General features: G+C 46.0%; 1 protein-coding gene across 1 annotated transcript in view; it reads right to left on the minus strand.

The window, feature by feature from the left end:
• Positions 1–2,594, minus strand: part of SLC12A8 (solute carrier family 12 member 8) — a 142,445-nt gene extending 139,851 nt beyond the window's left edge. Inside the window, exon 1 of the mRNA XM_070403583.1 lies at positions 2,517–2,594. Coding sequence (XP_070259684.1) covers positions 2,517–2,567 — 51 coding nt within the window. The 5' untranslated portion in view covers positions 2,568–2,594. The remainder of the gene's footprint in view (positions 1–2,516) is intronic.
• Positions 2,595–14,053: the final 11,459 nt, after the last annotated feature.

The raw sequence follows: 14,053 nt of genomic DNA on the forward strand, positions 1-14,053 counted from the left end.
CGAAAAAGCAAAAAACACCCAACTGGAAAAGCAAAAAGAAAAAAGAATCCAAAAATATGAAGATAGTGTAAGGAGCCTCTGGGACAACTTCAAGTGTACCAACATCTGAATTATAGGGGTGCCAGAAGAAGAGAGAGAGCAAGATATTGAAAACCTATTTGAAGTAATAATGACAGAAAACTTCCCCTACCTGGTGAAAGAAATACACTTACAAGTCCAGGAAGTGCAGAGAACCCCAAACAAAAGGAATCCAAAGAGGACCACACCAAGACACATCATAATTAAAATGCCAAAAGCAAAAGACAAAGAGAGAATCTTAAAAGCAGCAAGAGAAAAACAGTTTGTTACCTACAAGGGAGTACCCATACGATTGTCAGCTGATTTCTCAACAGAAACTTTGCAGGCCAGAAGGGAGTGGCAAGAAATATTCAAAGTGATGAATACCAAGAACCTACAACCAAGATTACTTTACCCAGCAAAGCTAACATTCAGAATTGAAGGTCAAGAAGTTCATCACCACCAAACCAGTATTATATGAAATGCTGAAAGTTATTCTTTAAGAAGAGGAAGAAGAATAAAAAGGTGAAGATAAAAATTATGAACAACAAATACATATCTATCAACAAGTTAATCTAAAAATCAATTGAATAAAAAATCTGATGAACAGAATAAACTGTTGAATATAATAGAATCAGGGGCATAGAAAGGGAATGGACTGACAATTCTCAGGGGAAAAGGGATGTGGGGGGTTCAGGAAGAGACTGGACAAAAATGGTACACCTATGGATGAGGACAGTGTAGAGGGGGTTGGTAAGGGCAGAGGGTGGGGTGGGAACCGGGTGGAGGGGAGCTATGCGGGGAAAAAAGAGGAACAACTGTAATAATCTGAACAATAAAGATTTAATTTTTTAAAAAAAGAAAAAACAATTAAAAAACAGGAGGACAGCTTAAGGGAGTTGTGGGACAATGTGTAACAATATTAGAATAGCAGGTGTGCCAGAAGAGGCAGAAAGGTAGAAAGGAATAGAGAAGATGCTTGAAGAAATAATGGCAGAAAACTTCCCTAACCTGGTAAAGGAAAAAGTCACACAAGTTCAGGAGGCACAGAGAACCCCAAGCAAGAAGAAAATGCTGGGGACTCGGGCTGGGTCAGACAGTGCAGGGCCTAGGCTAAGGAGTTTGAACCCTGGGTGGTGGACACAGGGAGTCATAAAGGCTTTAAACAGGGGGGAGAGCATTACAGCTGAGCCTTAACAGATCCCTATCTCGGGGATGAACCAAGAATGTCTTATTTGTTTCCCTTTATGGAATCCCTGGGGATCAGAGCCTCACATTTTCCATCCAAGTATCTTTTTCATACTTAACGCAGAACCCTGCACAGTCTTACACATCCAAAGAAAATGCATGGGAAGTACGGTGGGAGACTGGGCAAGCTAAATAAAATGTAAGACCTCTGACAATTCAAGGTCTCTCTAAGGGGCCTCAACCCCGCTAAGAATGAGGCCACGGGCCTTTTCACCCAGGAGTGAACAGCTCTGGACAAGAGTTCTGAAATATCTCCGAGGAGCTATTCTGAGTCTCCAGTCACCCATTTCTAAGCAGTGAGTACTTCCAGGGCAGGGTATGAGCAGCAGGGTTACAGCCAGCCCTGGGGCAGGGGAGACTCATCACCTGCCCACACCATGCTCATTCCTCACATGTGCTCGTGTGCACGAGGAGAGGGTACCCAGCAGTCTGGATTCTCCCAACCTTGAGCCCCATTTGCCTCACCAGCCTCTGCCCCTGGGCTCAGGACCCCCCAATCTAGACCCTGCTCTTACTATTGTGTGAGGCCTTGAAATGATTCTCTCCCCTCTTGGGAGGGGGCGGGGGGCTCATTCCCCATTATAATCCCAGAAGCCCCCCTGCTCTGCTCTACGTAGCATGAGAGAAACCCAAGGGACAGTGAAAACATCTAGGCTGAGTGATCAGTCACCGGAAAAGACGCTGGAAACAAGTAGTTTCCCGATAAACACTTAAGTAGGTTTTCTTGTTTTTTAAGGGATTAACTACTTCCAGGGAGAGCCAGTTCAACTCCATAGCCACATCGAACATTTAGTATAACATGAAGAGGATAAAGAAAAAAATACCCTACAGACATCAGGGAATCCAGAAATCCATTTGGCTTCAGCATATATGTTTTTCAGAAGTAAATTTTCCTTCTTACATTGGTTTGATTCAATATGAAAAGGAGTTCATATTATCTGAGTCCTCACTCTCTTCACAGATAATCTCCAAGGCAGGGAATGTGAGAGTCCAGGGTTCAAAATAATAGCAAAGACGATTTTCTGCATACGGATGGTTAAGAGTTGGCTATAATATGTTCTCAGTTAAGCTGGAACACCAAAATAAACTTCTGAGATAATTACTTCTAAAATAGTGCACTGTAATGTTTCCATTCAGCTTCCTGTCTGGTGACCCTTTGCTCACAGGCCTCGGGGGTTCCCTGACAGGCCCCCCACACCACCCAGGCCTACCTGCTGGGCTGCCTCGTGGAAGAGTTCCTGCACCTGAGACATCTGGGCCATTCTCGTGGAAACGGGGGTCCTGGTGGTCTGGGTGGGGAGGCCCTCTGGAAGGAAACACCATCTTCAGTCAGGCTGGCTCCTCCTTCCCTCTCTCCTGACCGCCCATCCTTCCTCTGCACCAGATTGCGCTCCAGGCTGAAGCAGCAACCGTGTTCTACCTCTCTAGAATCTCACGCCCCTCCCTCTTTAGGGCCCCCCTAGATCCCGTTCATCCTCCAGAGGCCCCTGTGCTCACATTGTGCTGCATTAAAGCCCCAGCTGCCCCAGCTCCCTCTTTCTTCCCTGAGCCCCTCCACTGGGGTGGGGAGAGGGGGGAGCCAGCCGCCCAGCCCTTGAGGACAGTTTCACACTCCTCTCCCACCCTCTGAACCCCTTTGTCCAGGGCGAGGGCACCATCGCTCACTAGACCTGGTTCCAGACCGTGAGCAGAGTGGGAGAGGGGTGGTGAGGAGGCTGTCCTGGGGGTCCCTCTGGAGCAGGGCCGGAAAGGGGTGTGGAGTGGAGCGGGCGGGTAAGAAAGGCTGACTGAGCATTATGGCCGGGCTGGGTTCTCGTCAGGGAAGCAGAGCCCTCCTTGGTCCCTGGACCAGCCTTGGTCCCTGGACCAGCCGTCCGTGCGGGCTCTGTGTCCCCCTCTCTCCAGCAGAGGGCTGGGCTGAGACAGGGCTCCTGACCCCTTGGACGCAGGGGGGAAAGGGAAACTGAGAGAAGGGATATGGGGTAGAGGTCGTGGTCATGTGAAGAGAGCATGACCCATGACAGTGACCAGCGAAGGCAAGAAAGGGAGGACGCTCACTGGGGAGTATTCAAAGCGAGAGTTGGGGGTTGGGGGCCACTGTGTGCTCAGAGAAGAAGCTGGGGAGACTGAAGGGTTTGGTGGGCTGCGGGAGAGCGCTGGTCCTCGCACAGCCCCTCTGCTCAGGCCCTTGGCCCTCCTGAAAGGACCCCAAGATTTACTGAGACCTGCTCGGGAGCCAGAGGCCACCCCCTCGCATCTCGGTCAGTGCACCCCCACTTACACGAACCTGATACAGCGCAGAACGCAGCCCCCGCCCGCCCCCGCCCTCGGCCCGCGCCCAGCTCCCGGGGCCCGTGTGCGGACGCGCTGCCCGTGCGCGCGGGGCAGGTGACTGGAAGGCGGGGGTGGGTCTACCTGGGGGAAGGGGGGGGGGCAAACGTGACCCAGGCCTGGCCCCCTTCCGACGGGACAGAGCTCCTCCGGCCAGAGGAGCCGCCCCAGACCACCAGTGCGCCCCGCCGCCTCTTCCACCCTCACCTGCTCCGGGTCAGCGAGCTCCTGCACTGCGCCCGCCCCGTCCCCGCCCCGCGGCCACGTGGCTGACCAGGTGTCGCTGTGCGGGTCCCAGCTGTCCCGGTGGCCGGGCGGGTCCCGCCCGGGCTTGGGCACCCCGGCCACGTCTGCACCCACAAGTCTGGGTCCAGGGGAGAAGGAGGGGGCCCGGCTGCAGAGCAGAGCCTTCCCCGCCTCCAGAGCCGTCAGTCCGCACACCTGCCGCCCCGGAGGGCTCCGCGCGCCCAGACAGAACCCAGGCCCACCAGCAGGGGGCGCAATCCTGGCCCGGGTGGGAGAGGCCTGGGGGGCAGTGGTCAGGACCGGAGGGTCTGCCAGCCTTCAGGCTGCTCTCAACCAGCCAGGGCCGCTACTGCCCTCACGGCTAGTTCCATCCCACCAGCTGAGGTGCCCGGCCTGGGGTGGGGGCAGGACACCAGCTGCTCACCGCAGCCGGGTCTGAGGAATGGCAGTCTGTCCTGCCCTCGGGAGTGAGGGGCTGGGAGGCGGAGACTGCGCTCCAGGGGTCCCAGAGTGCAGCGGGCTACCCAACCTTCCAGTCTCTCAGGAGGTGGGATTCCTTTGCCAGGAAAGTGCCCTCAGGCCTGCTGAGGGGTAGGGAGGAAATGATCCGACCGCCTTCAGTACCACTTAGACCCGCCTGTGGGGACTGCGGGTGAAGCAGAGGTTCCAGGGCCCCAGCTTGCAAAAGAAGAAGAAGAAGAAAAACCCCACTAAATTAACACAGGGAGAATTTAATATTTTCATTTCCAATCTGGCATATTTCCTAAACTTAAATAACTTGCTAGGCTTCCATGAAATAGGAGGGCAGCTGGGAGTACTTCCCACGCCCACATGAGCCTTTGTGTGAAAATCCCTATAAATAGAGGGTTTTATTTTAAAAACAAAAGGGAAGCCAAAGCCATGGGAACACTGACAGAACCCCAACCTCTCCTGCTCCAGCAAAGAAGGGTGTGTGTGTGTGTGTGTGTGTGTGTGTAGACATAAAACACAAAATGTGCCATTTTGACCACGGCAAGTGTACGATTCAGTGGCATTAATTACATTCACCATGTTGGGCAATCATCACGGCCGTCTCTTTCCAAAACCTTCCATCACCCCAAACAGAAACTCTGTACCCACTAGGCAGTAACTCTCCAACCCCCGGCCCCCAGCCCAGGGTAACCTCCAATCTACATTCTCTCTATGAATTTGCTTCCTCGAGAAATTTAACGTAAGTGAAATCATACAATATCTGTCTTTTTCTGTCTGGTTTATTTCACTTAGCACAATGCCCTCACAGTTCATCCATGTGTGAGAACTTCCTTTCTAGCAAAGAGGTTTTTAATAACCCATCTCTGTGAGGGAAAAGAGCCCTCAAATAAATTACAGGTTAGCCATCTGTGAACAAAGGATGACACCACTGTAATAGTGGAATCCATTATATACCCAGATAATACATCTATATGGCAATAATAATCCTTATTGTCCACTTTGGGGTCACATAGGACACTTGGTGTTTTATTTTGTTGCTTTGAGCTGGGTTCTTCTTTGCTCTCACCTTCTGATGAGCCTCCCTCTAAGTGAGAACCTTAAGGAATCCACACTCAATTCCATATCAGCCCGACTTACAAGCATTAGAAAAGGAAATTCGCCCCCCTGTTCATAACCACCTACTTTCTGTTATTCATCATTTCCTAAATGAGAAGGTCCCCTCAAGTTTATAGGCATCTTCTAAACCTAAGAACAAATGTTTGTTTCTGTTCTTCATTTGGAGGCTAGAGAAACTTGTCCATCTTCAAAGAAAAAAGTGTACCTGCTTAATGTAGACTTATCTTACAATAATGATACTAACCTCAAAAAAACACTCGTACTGAAAAACAGTATCCTGCATATCCTTTGAACAGGGCAATCTGTTTTTAAGATACTGCCCTACATGATCTAGTATAAGAATGTTCATTGTATCATTAATTTTTAATAATTCTTAAATATTAGAACCTAAATGTCCATTAATAGAAACCACTAAGTAAGTTATGGTGTAACCATACTATGACAGCCAGCCTTAGAAAGGTGTTTTTGTAGATACTTTCTTGGCACTCTGTTCATCACATAGTAAGTAAAAACAGAAAGTTACAGAATAATGTGTGTAGCTTATTTATTGAAAAGCAGTGTATGTATGTATATAGTTTGTATGGAAAAATGAACATCAATCTAATGGTAGTTATCTCTAGGTAGCAGGATTTATATAGTGAGTAAAGTCAGAGAGGAGATGTGCTTTGGTGTACAAATTCTGGATTTTTAAAAATATATATTTTATTGATTTTTTACAGAAAGTAAGGGAGAGGGATAGAGTCAGAAACATCGATGAGAGAGAAACATTGATTGGCTGCCTCCTGCACGCCCCCACTGGGAATGTGCCTGCAACCAAGGTACATGCCCTTGACCAGAATCGAACCTGGGACCCTTCAGTCCGCAGGCTGACGCTCTATCCACTGAGCCAAACCAGTCAGGGCCGAATTCTGGATTTTTATTGAAATTTTTTTTACAAGGAACACATGTGACTTTTGGCATCTGATTTTAAAAGTAAGAAAATTAAAAGACAATGTGAGGCAGATTGTACTTTCCAAAGATGGCTGCACTAACCCGTCCCATCCCAAAAGCTCTTCTTGCATTATGACCTTGCCATTCCTCTAAAAAAGATGGCATCTATGTCCCTCCCCTGGAGCCTGAGCAAACCTTGGCAAATGCCTCAACCAGGAGGCATTTGACTCCCAGGGTTAGGTCCTAAAGGCAGTGGGGAATCATCTGGCGTCCTTGCTCTCAGAGCAGTTACCCCTGGAACCAGCCCCCATGCTGGAAGGACGCCCAGGCCACATGGACAGGTCACTTAGGGGTGTCCCCACCAACAGCCAGTGTCAACCACCTCACATGTGAGTGCAACAAGCCGTCAGGTGATTCCAGTCCCTGGTGTTAGGTTCTTTCAGCTGAGGTCCCAGACACTGAGCAAAGACAAGCTCCTTACCCAGCCAGTTTAGCTCTGTGGATAGTGTCGGCCTGTGAACTGAAGGGTCCTGGGTTCGATTCCAAGCAGGTTACAGTCTCTACCCTGTCAGGGTGTGTGTGGGAGGCAACCAAATGATCTGTCTCTCTCACATCGATATTTCTCTCTCTCTGTCTCTCCCCCCTCCCTTTCACTCTCTCTAAGAATCAATGGAAAAAATAGCCTCGGGTGAGGATTAACAAAACAAAAAGACAGACTTCTTGCTGGGCTCTGCCTGAATTTCTGACCACAGAAACCAGGAGAGATAAATTATTGTTGTTTTAAGCCAGTGATCTTCAACGCACGTGCTGCAAGAATTTTTAAAACACGCAATACCTGACTATTTAGTCAAGGGCACTGACCTCTTTCTCTTAGATTGTCAAAAAAGTGACAACAGCCAACTTAGCAACAGCCATCCAGTGTGAATGAATCAAAATCATACCTTTTATTTTTTTTGTCAGACTGGCAAAAAGTATTTTTTGGTGTGCCACAGAATTTTAGCATTTAGTTTATGTGTGTCACACGATGAAAAAGGTTGAAAATCGCGGTTTTAAGCCAATGAGTTTTCAGCAATAGATAGCAAATACATGGTTCGTCCAGCCAAGGTAAAAATACCATTTCCTTCCACAGTGTTCTTGTTTATTTCATTGTTTGAATTCACTGTTCCTGCAGCCCCATTATATAAAAAATCAAAATGTGGTTTTAAGCTCACCTTTTTTCTATTCATGCACAACTCTGGTTCCAGGTGAAGCCCACACTGTGAGGTTGTTGCTCAGCTACAGACAGATCTTTCAGCCCTTTCCCTGCTAATGGCTGGTGCTGGGACCTGCCTCCTGTGTGAAGGCTGGAGAAATCCTGTCTTTAAAAAAATGACCTCATTTGTCAAAAAGTCTGCACCCTAGGGAGGGATTAGAGCTTGGACAAAGTTAACCAAAACTGAAATGTGCAAACAGGTTGAAAACATTAATTCATGATGTAAATAATGTACATCTACAAAAACCTCTCTCCCAGCCTCCTCCCTAATGCCAGGCTCAGAAGGGCTGCGGAGGGGAGCCAGCGAGCCTGGTCCTCTGCCCAGGCTGTGCTCTATGGTCACCTGGGTGGTTTCAGAAAGCAAAGATACCTGGGCCTGGGCACCAGAATTTTCTTTAAATTCCTCAGGTCATTCTAAGGTCAACCTCAGTTGAAAAGCATGGACTTGCTAATTCAATAGTTTGCTTTTTAAAAATATATATATATCTTATTGATTTTTTACAGAGAGGAAGGGAGAAAGATAGAGAGTTAGAAACATCGATGAGAAACATCGATCAGCTGCCTCCTGCACACCTCCTACTGGGGGTGTGCCTGCAGCCAAGGTACATGCCCTTGACCAGAATTGAACCTGGGACCTTTCAGTCTGCAGGTCGACACTCCATCCATTGAGCCAAACCGGTTAGGGCTCAATAGTTTGCTTTTTTGTCTGCTGCTTGGTCCTTCTGTAAAATACCTGAGAGATAGAATATACCCTGCCCACTGTGGTTACTCCAGTTATAATCTTCCATGATGAGGAGGTGAAATATGTCACTCAGAGAGCACAGGTAATTTAATACATAACGGGTGGGGCAAAAGTAGGATTACAGTTGTTCATATGAAAAATAATACAATCATTAATAAATAATCCAAGAATAAACTGTTTTGCATACTCACAACTACAAAACTACTTTTGCCCCATCCTGTATATATTTTAAAATATATATTTTTAAAGTGTAATATATAAATAAATATATACATTTTTAAATTTATTTTTAGTTGATCACCCTGGGGCATGTCTGCCCATTTTTTAAAAATCACAGGAATTCTGCACACATTCAGAAAAGCTGGCTGGCCCTAAGGGTGGAGTTAGGACTTGAACCTGGGTCTAGTTACAATACTAAATTCTCTGCCTCTCTAATCCAGGGGAAGGAATAAGACAGAGACAGGCTTTCTGTCTTTCTGGACTGTGAAATGTTTGCAAGAGCCCCAGGTGCAAAAAGGAAGTGTCAGAGGGGCTGCCAGCCTGGAATTGAAGGGTGGCAGCTCCCAGAGAGGTGGGGCAGACCCCTGGAAGCCCTGCTCTGGCTTCCGGGGAGCGGCTGAGAGGGAGGGGCTGCGCTGTCCTGCCGCCAGGTGTTCCCAGCACCTGTTGAGCAGGTTTCTCCTCCAGGATCTAAGCTACTTGTTGACTCTGGGAGTTTGCCTCCTGACCAGAGAAAGGCCTTCTCCCTCCATCAGCCACCTGGCAGCTGGCGTGAGGACCTGGTGGGGCTAGAAAACGTGGTGCAGAGAGAAGCTGATGAACAAGGTCCAGAGTGTTTTAAGGATGACCGTGGCAGTCTTACTGGACTGTGACAACAGTGCAATTAGCATCCAGCATGTGCTTACATATATAGGAAAGACCCGACGAGAGACCTTCAAGAGCCTCGATGAGAGAAGTTAGGTCTGGATTTTAGTCCTGTTCTTCCTCTCCACTCTGTGACCTTGTCCACAGTCCTTACTGTGTCTGAGCCTGTCTCCTCATTTGTAGCATGGAGTTAGTGATAAGACCTGCCGAGCCTACCTGGCAGAGTTGCTAGGAACATTCTAAAATTTTGCTGGGGGTTGATATCCCGCTCAGCTCTGTTGTTTTCATAATCCACCACCTTTCCTTGAAACACACATGGCAGTTTTCTGGTCCCACTGCTGCTGTCACAGAGCCTCAAACTCCCTAGCAGTGCTTTTCTCTGGCACCGGCATGCTCTCTTTGCAGCCGTGGTTTAACTGAGAGGGCCTGGATGCTCCCTCTAAACCAGTGATTCTCAACCTTGGCTGCACATTAGAATCACCTGGGAATCTTTTTAAAATCCTGGTTTCCGGGCCTCATCCTCTGGAAATTCTATTTCTTTGATACTAATGTTGTGACCCCATCCCATAACAAAGAAACAGAATTTTCGGAGGATGAGGCCCAGAAATCAGGATTTTAAAGATTCCCAGGTGATTCTAATGTGCAGCCAAGGTTGAGAACCAGTGCACCATAGTCACCAATGATTTCATCTCTAAGCACTGTGCCCAACACTGACACACCATGGGCAGCAAGACAGCTCTGGATGGCGGGAAATCAAATTTTCACACGAATAAGCAGATTATTACAAACAGACGTCTGTGCTGGGAAGGAGCTGTACATGGTGGCCCAAGACTCTGAAAGGGTGGGGTAGGGGGAGTGCAGAGGGGAGGAAGTGATGCTGGGGCTGAAATCTGGGGTGGGGAGATTAATAGGTAAGGAGTAGAGAAGAAATAGTCTTTGTGGCCGAAGGGAGCGTGACCAAGTATGAGAGTGAAAGCAGTTCAGTAACGAGCAGAGAGGATGATAGGTTCACTGTGGGGGAGTTGGGCTGTGGGCAGCAGACAACGGTGCAGGGCCAAGTAAGGAGTGGAGTGTTTACCCAAACAGCGACTGAGAAACTTCGAAGGGTTTTTGCATAGCTATTACCTAGAAAAAGGACTGGAGGCATCCAGAAACTTGCAGCAAGAAGCCCGGAGGAGATGTGAGGGTGACTTGGTCTGTGGTAGTAACAGGAGGGAGAGTTTGAAGGAATTTGAGAGACAGTCACAAGCACTGACCTCCCATGAGTTGCCAATCTGATTGATGGGATCGCAGAACACTTACTGAGCCACATCCGGCAGTGAGCAAGGTCATTTGCCATTAATAGGCCACACATGTGGACGCGGCTGTTTGCTTTCCCTTTTCTTTGTTCTGTGCACCTGGGGTGGGAAGGGGCTCACTGACAGCATCCTGCCTTGACTCACTCCTCTCCAAATATTGAGATGCGCTCATTTCTCTGCAGCCCGGGGCAGGGAAGGTGCCCGGAAGGAGCTGGCGCTAGAAGCCTGTAGTCCTAGCACATGCTCTGGCCCATTGCCACACTAAGGTTTGGGAAACAGGTTCAGCACATAGCAACACCGGTTTCCCACGAGCCATTGGTCATTGTGTTTCTTGGGAATTGTGTTTAGAAATCTGAGGTTGAAAGCAGAAACCCAGCATTTCCAGGTTGCCCGATTATAGCACCATTTTAATCCCAACAAACCTCCAGCCCCATTTCTAATACCTGCACTGTTGAGGCCTTTCCCCCCATGACATTGCTCATTCATTCATACCTGCTTATGTGTGATTCTGTAAAAAAAATGCCTTCCAGCAACTTACACACAAATTCAGGAGTTTCCCAATCTTCTCCCCATGAACAGCCAGTTTAAAATTTTCCTGAACTACCGATACTAAAACCCCCCCCAAACATTTAAGATAAACAAACCCAACCTGCATGAGGCTGGGCATCACATACCATTAGTCATTTCCCTTTGGAGTCTACCTGCTACAGACCACACAATCATTCAGGGAAAATAAAACGAAGGTGAGAGCAAGTAACAGAGAAATGGGAAAAGAAACACACAGGAGAAAAAGGTGAGTGAGTAGGCCCACCGCACCCCTTCCTCCTGCCTGGGGAGCTGGCTGCTGCCCCCCAACCTCACGGCTCAGGCCTGTGCTTCCGCCTTGTGGGCAGCCAGGTTTCTGCTCACGATTAACCCATAGCTTGGGGTTCAGTTCAATATATTCTTACTTTGGTGGGATGGTCCTTCTGCCTCTTTGTTCTAACAAGTCTACAACATTTTTTCCTCATTCACTGTATCATTTTCCAGAATGTTCCAACCCTTCCATGGCCTCTGATAATGGAATCATAAATTTATAAAGTTCCTGTCACTGCCACTTCACTAACAGTTACTCCTTGTTGGTCATTTAAATCCAGACTCACAAACCCCTCTCCTATCTTGCTCAGTCTTTTGAATGATAATGTCAGCAAGTAAGGTTTGAATCTTATCCCAAGTTTGGTATTTTAACTAGGGAATGATTTTTAACAATGTTCTCTATTTCCACTGTTTTGGTCTACATATTGTTTCTCTTTTGTTATGTTTTCTAGAAAACTATTCTAAAATAAGTACTACTACTACTTACCCATTAGTTGACGAATGAGATATAAATTACTCAGCACAGCACCCAACATCTTAGCACTCAATATTTGCTTTAATAATCTCAAGTACAATAATGCATCCTGCAATTGCCATCATTATAAACACCTTTCAGATAAAGATGCTCGTAGCCTCAGCCATCTATTTGCATATATTACAATGCTCGTTACTAAGTGATCAATGCTGAACTAATACTATGCCCCAGCAAGTAAGGATTCAAATCAACAGAAAACACAACTAATATGACAGGTAATCTATTTCATTGGTCCCCTTTGCCACCTTGACACAGTCATCAACTTCAAAAAAATTTTTTTGTTACTCCTCATCCGAGGATCTTTTTTTCCACTGATTTTTCAGAGCGTGGAAGGGAGGGGTAGAGACAGATAGAAACATCCATGTGAGAGAGACACATCGATTGGTGGCCTCCCGAAGGTGTCATGACCAGGGTCGGGGACCGAGCCTGAAACCGAGGTATGTTCCTTGACCGTAATCAAACCTGTGACCGGGTCCGTGGGCTGACACTCTAACCACCGAGCCAAACTCTCACAATATTATTAAGAATGGGAGAAGCTAAGAAAAATTAGTAAAGTTTCAACTTTAAAAAGTTCACTCTTTTGTGTAAATGGATAAATAGGTAAAGGGTGAAATGTTTTCTAGTTTATAATTCAAGTCCATTTTTAAACTCATTTTCCTAGTAGTTCGAGAACCACTTTGAAAATGTCCTTCGCATTTACAGTAGAACATTTTACATTCCGACTCTTACACAAATGCATACATATCTGCTTAAGTGTATGTGTAAAATGCTTTACTATAAATGTCCTTTTAAGGACATTTGAAAGTGACAACTGAAATTATGATCCAAATTTTACCTTTCGTTCACTTAAACTTTTCCACTTCATTGATTCACTATCCATCAAGTAGGTATGATTTACTCTAACACCTTATCGAGTTTGGGGGGTGGGGGGATGATGGGGGGGAAGAACAGCCAGTACTCTAAAAAAAATTTAAAGTCCTATCCAAACATATAGACACACACACACACACACACACACACACACAGACAAACATATAGCCATAAAAATCTTTATACTTCTTTTGAGTAAGACTGACAACACACTAATTCAAGTGACTTCATTTTTTTCTTGCAACCTTCAGAAGGTGGGAGAAATACCAGGTAGAGTATCTCCTGACCTGCCTCCCTGTTCCTAACCATTCAAGAAAAACTGGCATGGAGGGAATGGATTAGTAGACTGTCAGTGGTGTTATTCTGCATAATTGGCCAAAGCGCCATGTAGATAAAACCCAGGTCATAGGGTTAATCTTTGCAAAGGCCAATTAGTTTATATTTGTTCCAAGGACTGTACTCCTAACTGCAGACAACTTTCTAACAATGCATTCTGCTGGTCACATGATAGGGGACTCGATAAAAATGAAACTACCTTCACCAATGTGAAAAAAAATCCCATATATGATATGGTAATAGAATCATATCTGTGAAGAAGAAAAAATCACATTGGTTCTTAGCTGTATGTTAAACATTTCAAGTCTAAAATATTGAATAAAAATCTTATCTGTAAAGAAAAAAAGATCACATATATTATTGTGTCAAACACACTTCAGCTTAAAATATCGGACGACGGTACAGCTGACTCCTGCATTTGAACTGCCCAATAGCATCTACACAAAGCTACTGTAAAGGCTCTGCTAATTGTTACCCAATTTGTGTAACTAAACTGTTAATTCTATAAACATCTTTTCTCTTCATATTAATCTACGTACTATAATTTTTAAATATTTACCATTAGTTATTTGGTTCAGAATGTTATGAAATTATTCATAAAACTGTATTCTGTATTTTTTTTATTTTTCAAACAGCCAGTGTCCACATTTAAAATGCAGAATTTGCAAATATAAATTAGTCTAATAATTCAATTAAAAAGAAAACAAAACAATTTCTTTTAGCATCACAATACATAAAAGGGTATTATAAACTCTAAATGGCAAGGTTAACTATATGACAATGCCAGAAGCTGTGAAACTCATTAAACCTCTTAATGAATAGGTCAGTTTAAAGAACATTTCTATGTTCCCAAGATTATGCATGAAAAAAGATTTCATGTAGTATAGAGGCTCAGCAATTCA

This window comes from Myotis yumanensis, unplaced genomic scaffold (assembly GCF_028538775.1).
Source record: "Myotis yumanensis isolate MYYU_CA2020_CCGP unplaced genomic scaffold, mMyoYum1.0.hap1 SCAF_2, whole genome shotgun sequence".
Taxonomy (NCBI): Eukaryota; Metazoa; Chordata; class Mammalia; order Chiroptera; family Vespertilionidae; genus Myotis; species Myotis yumanensis.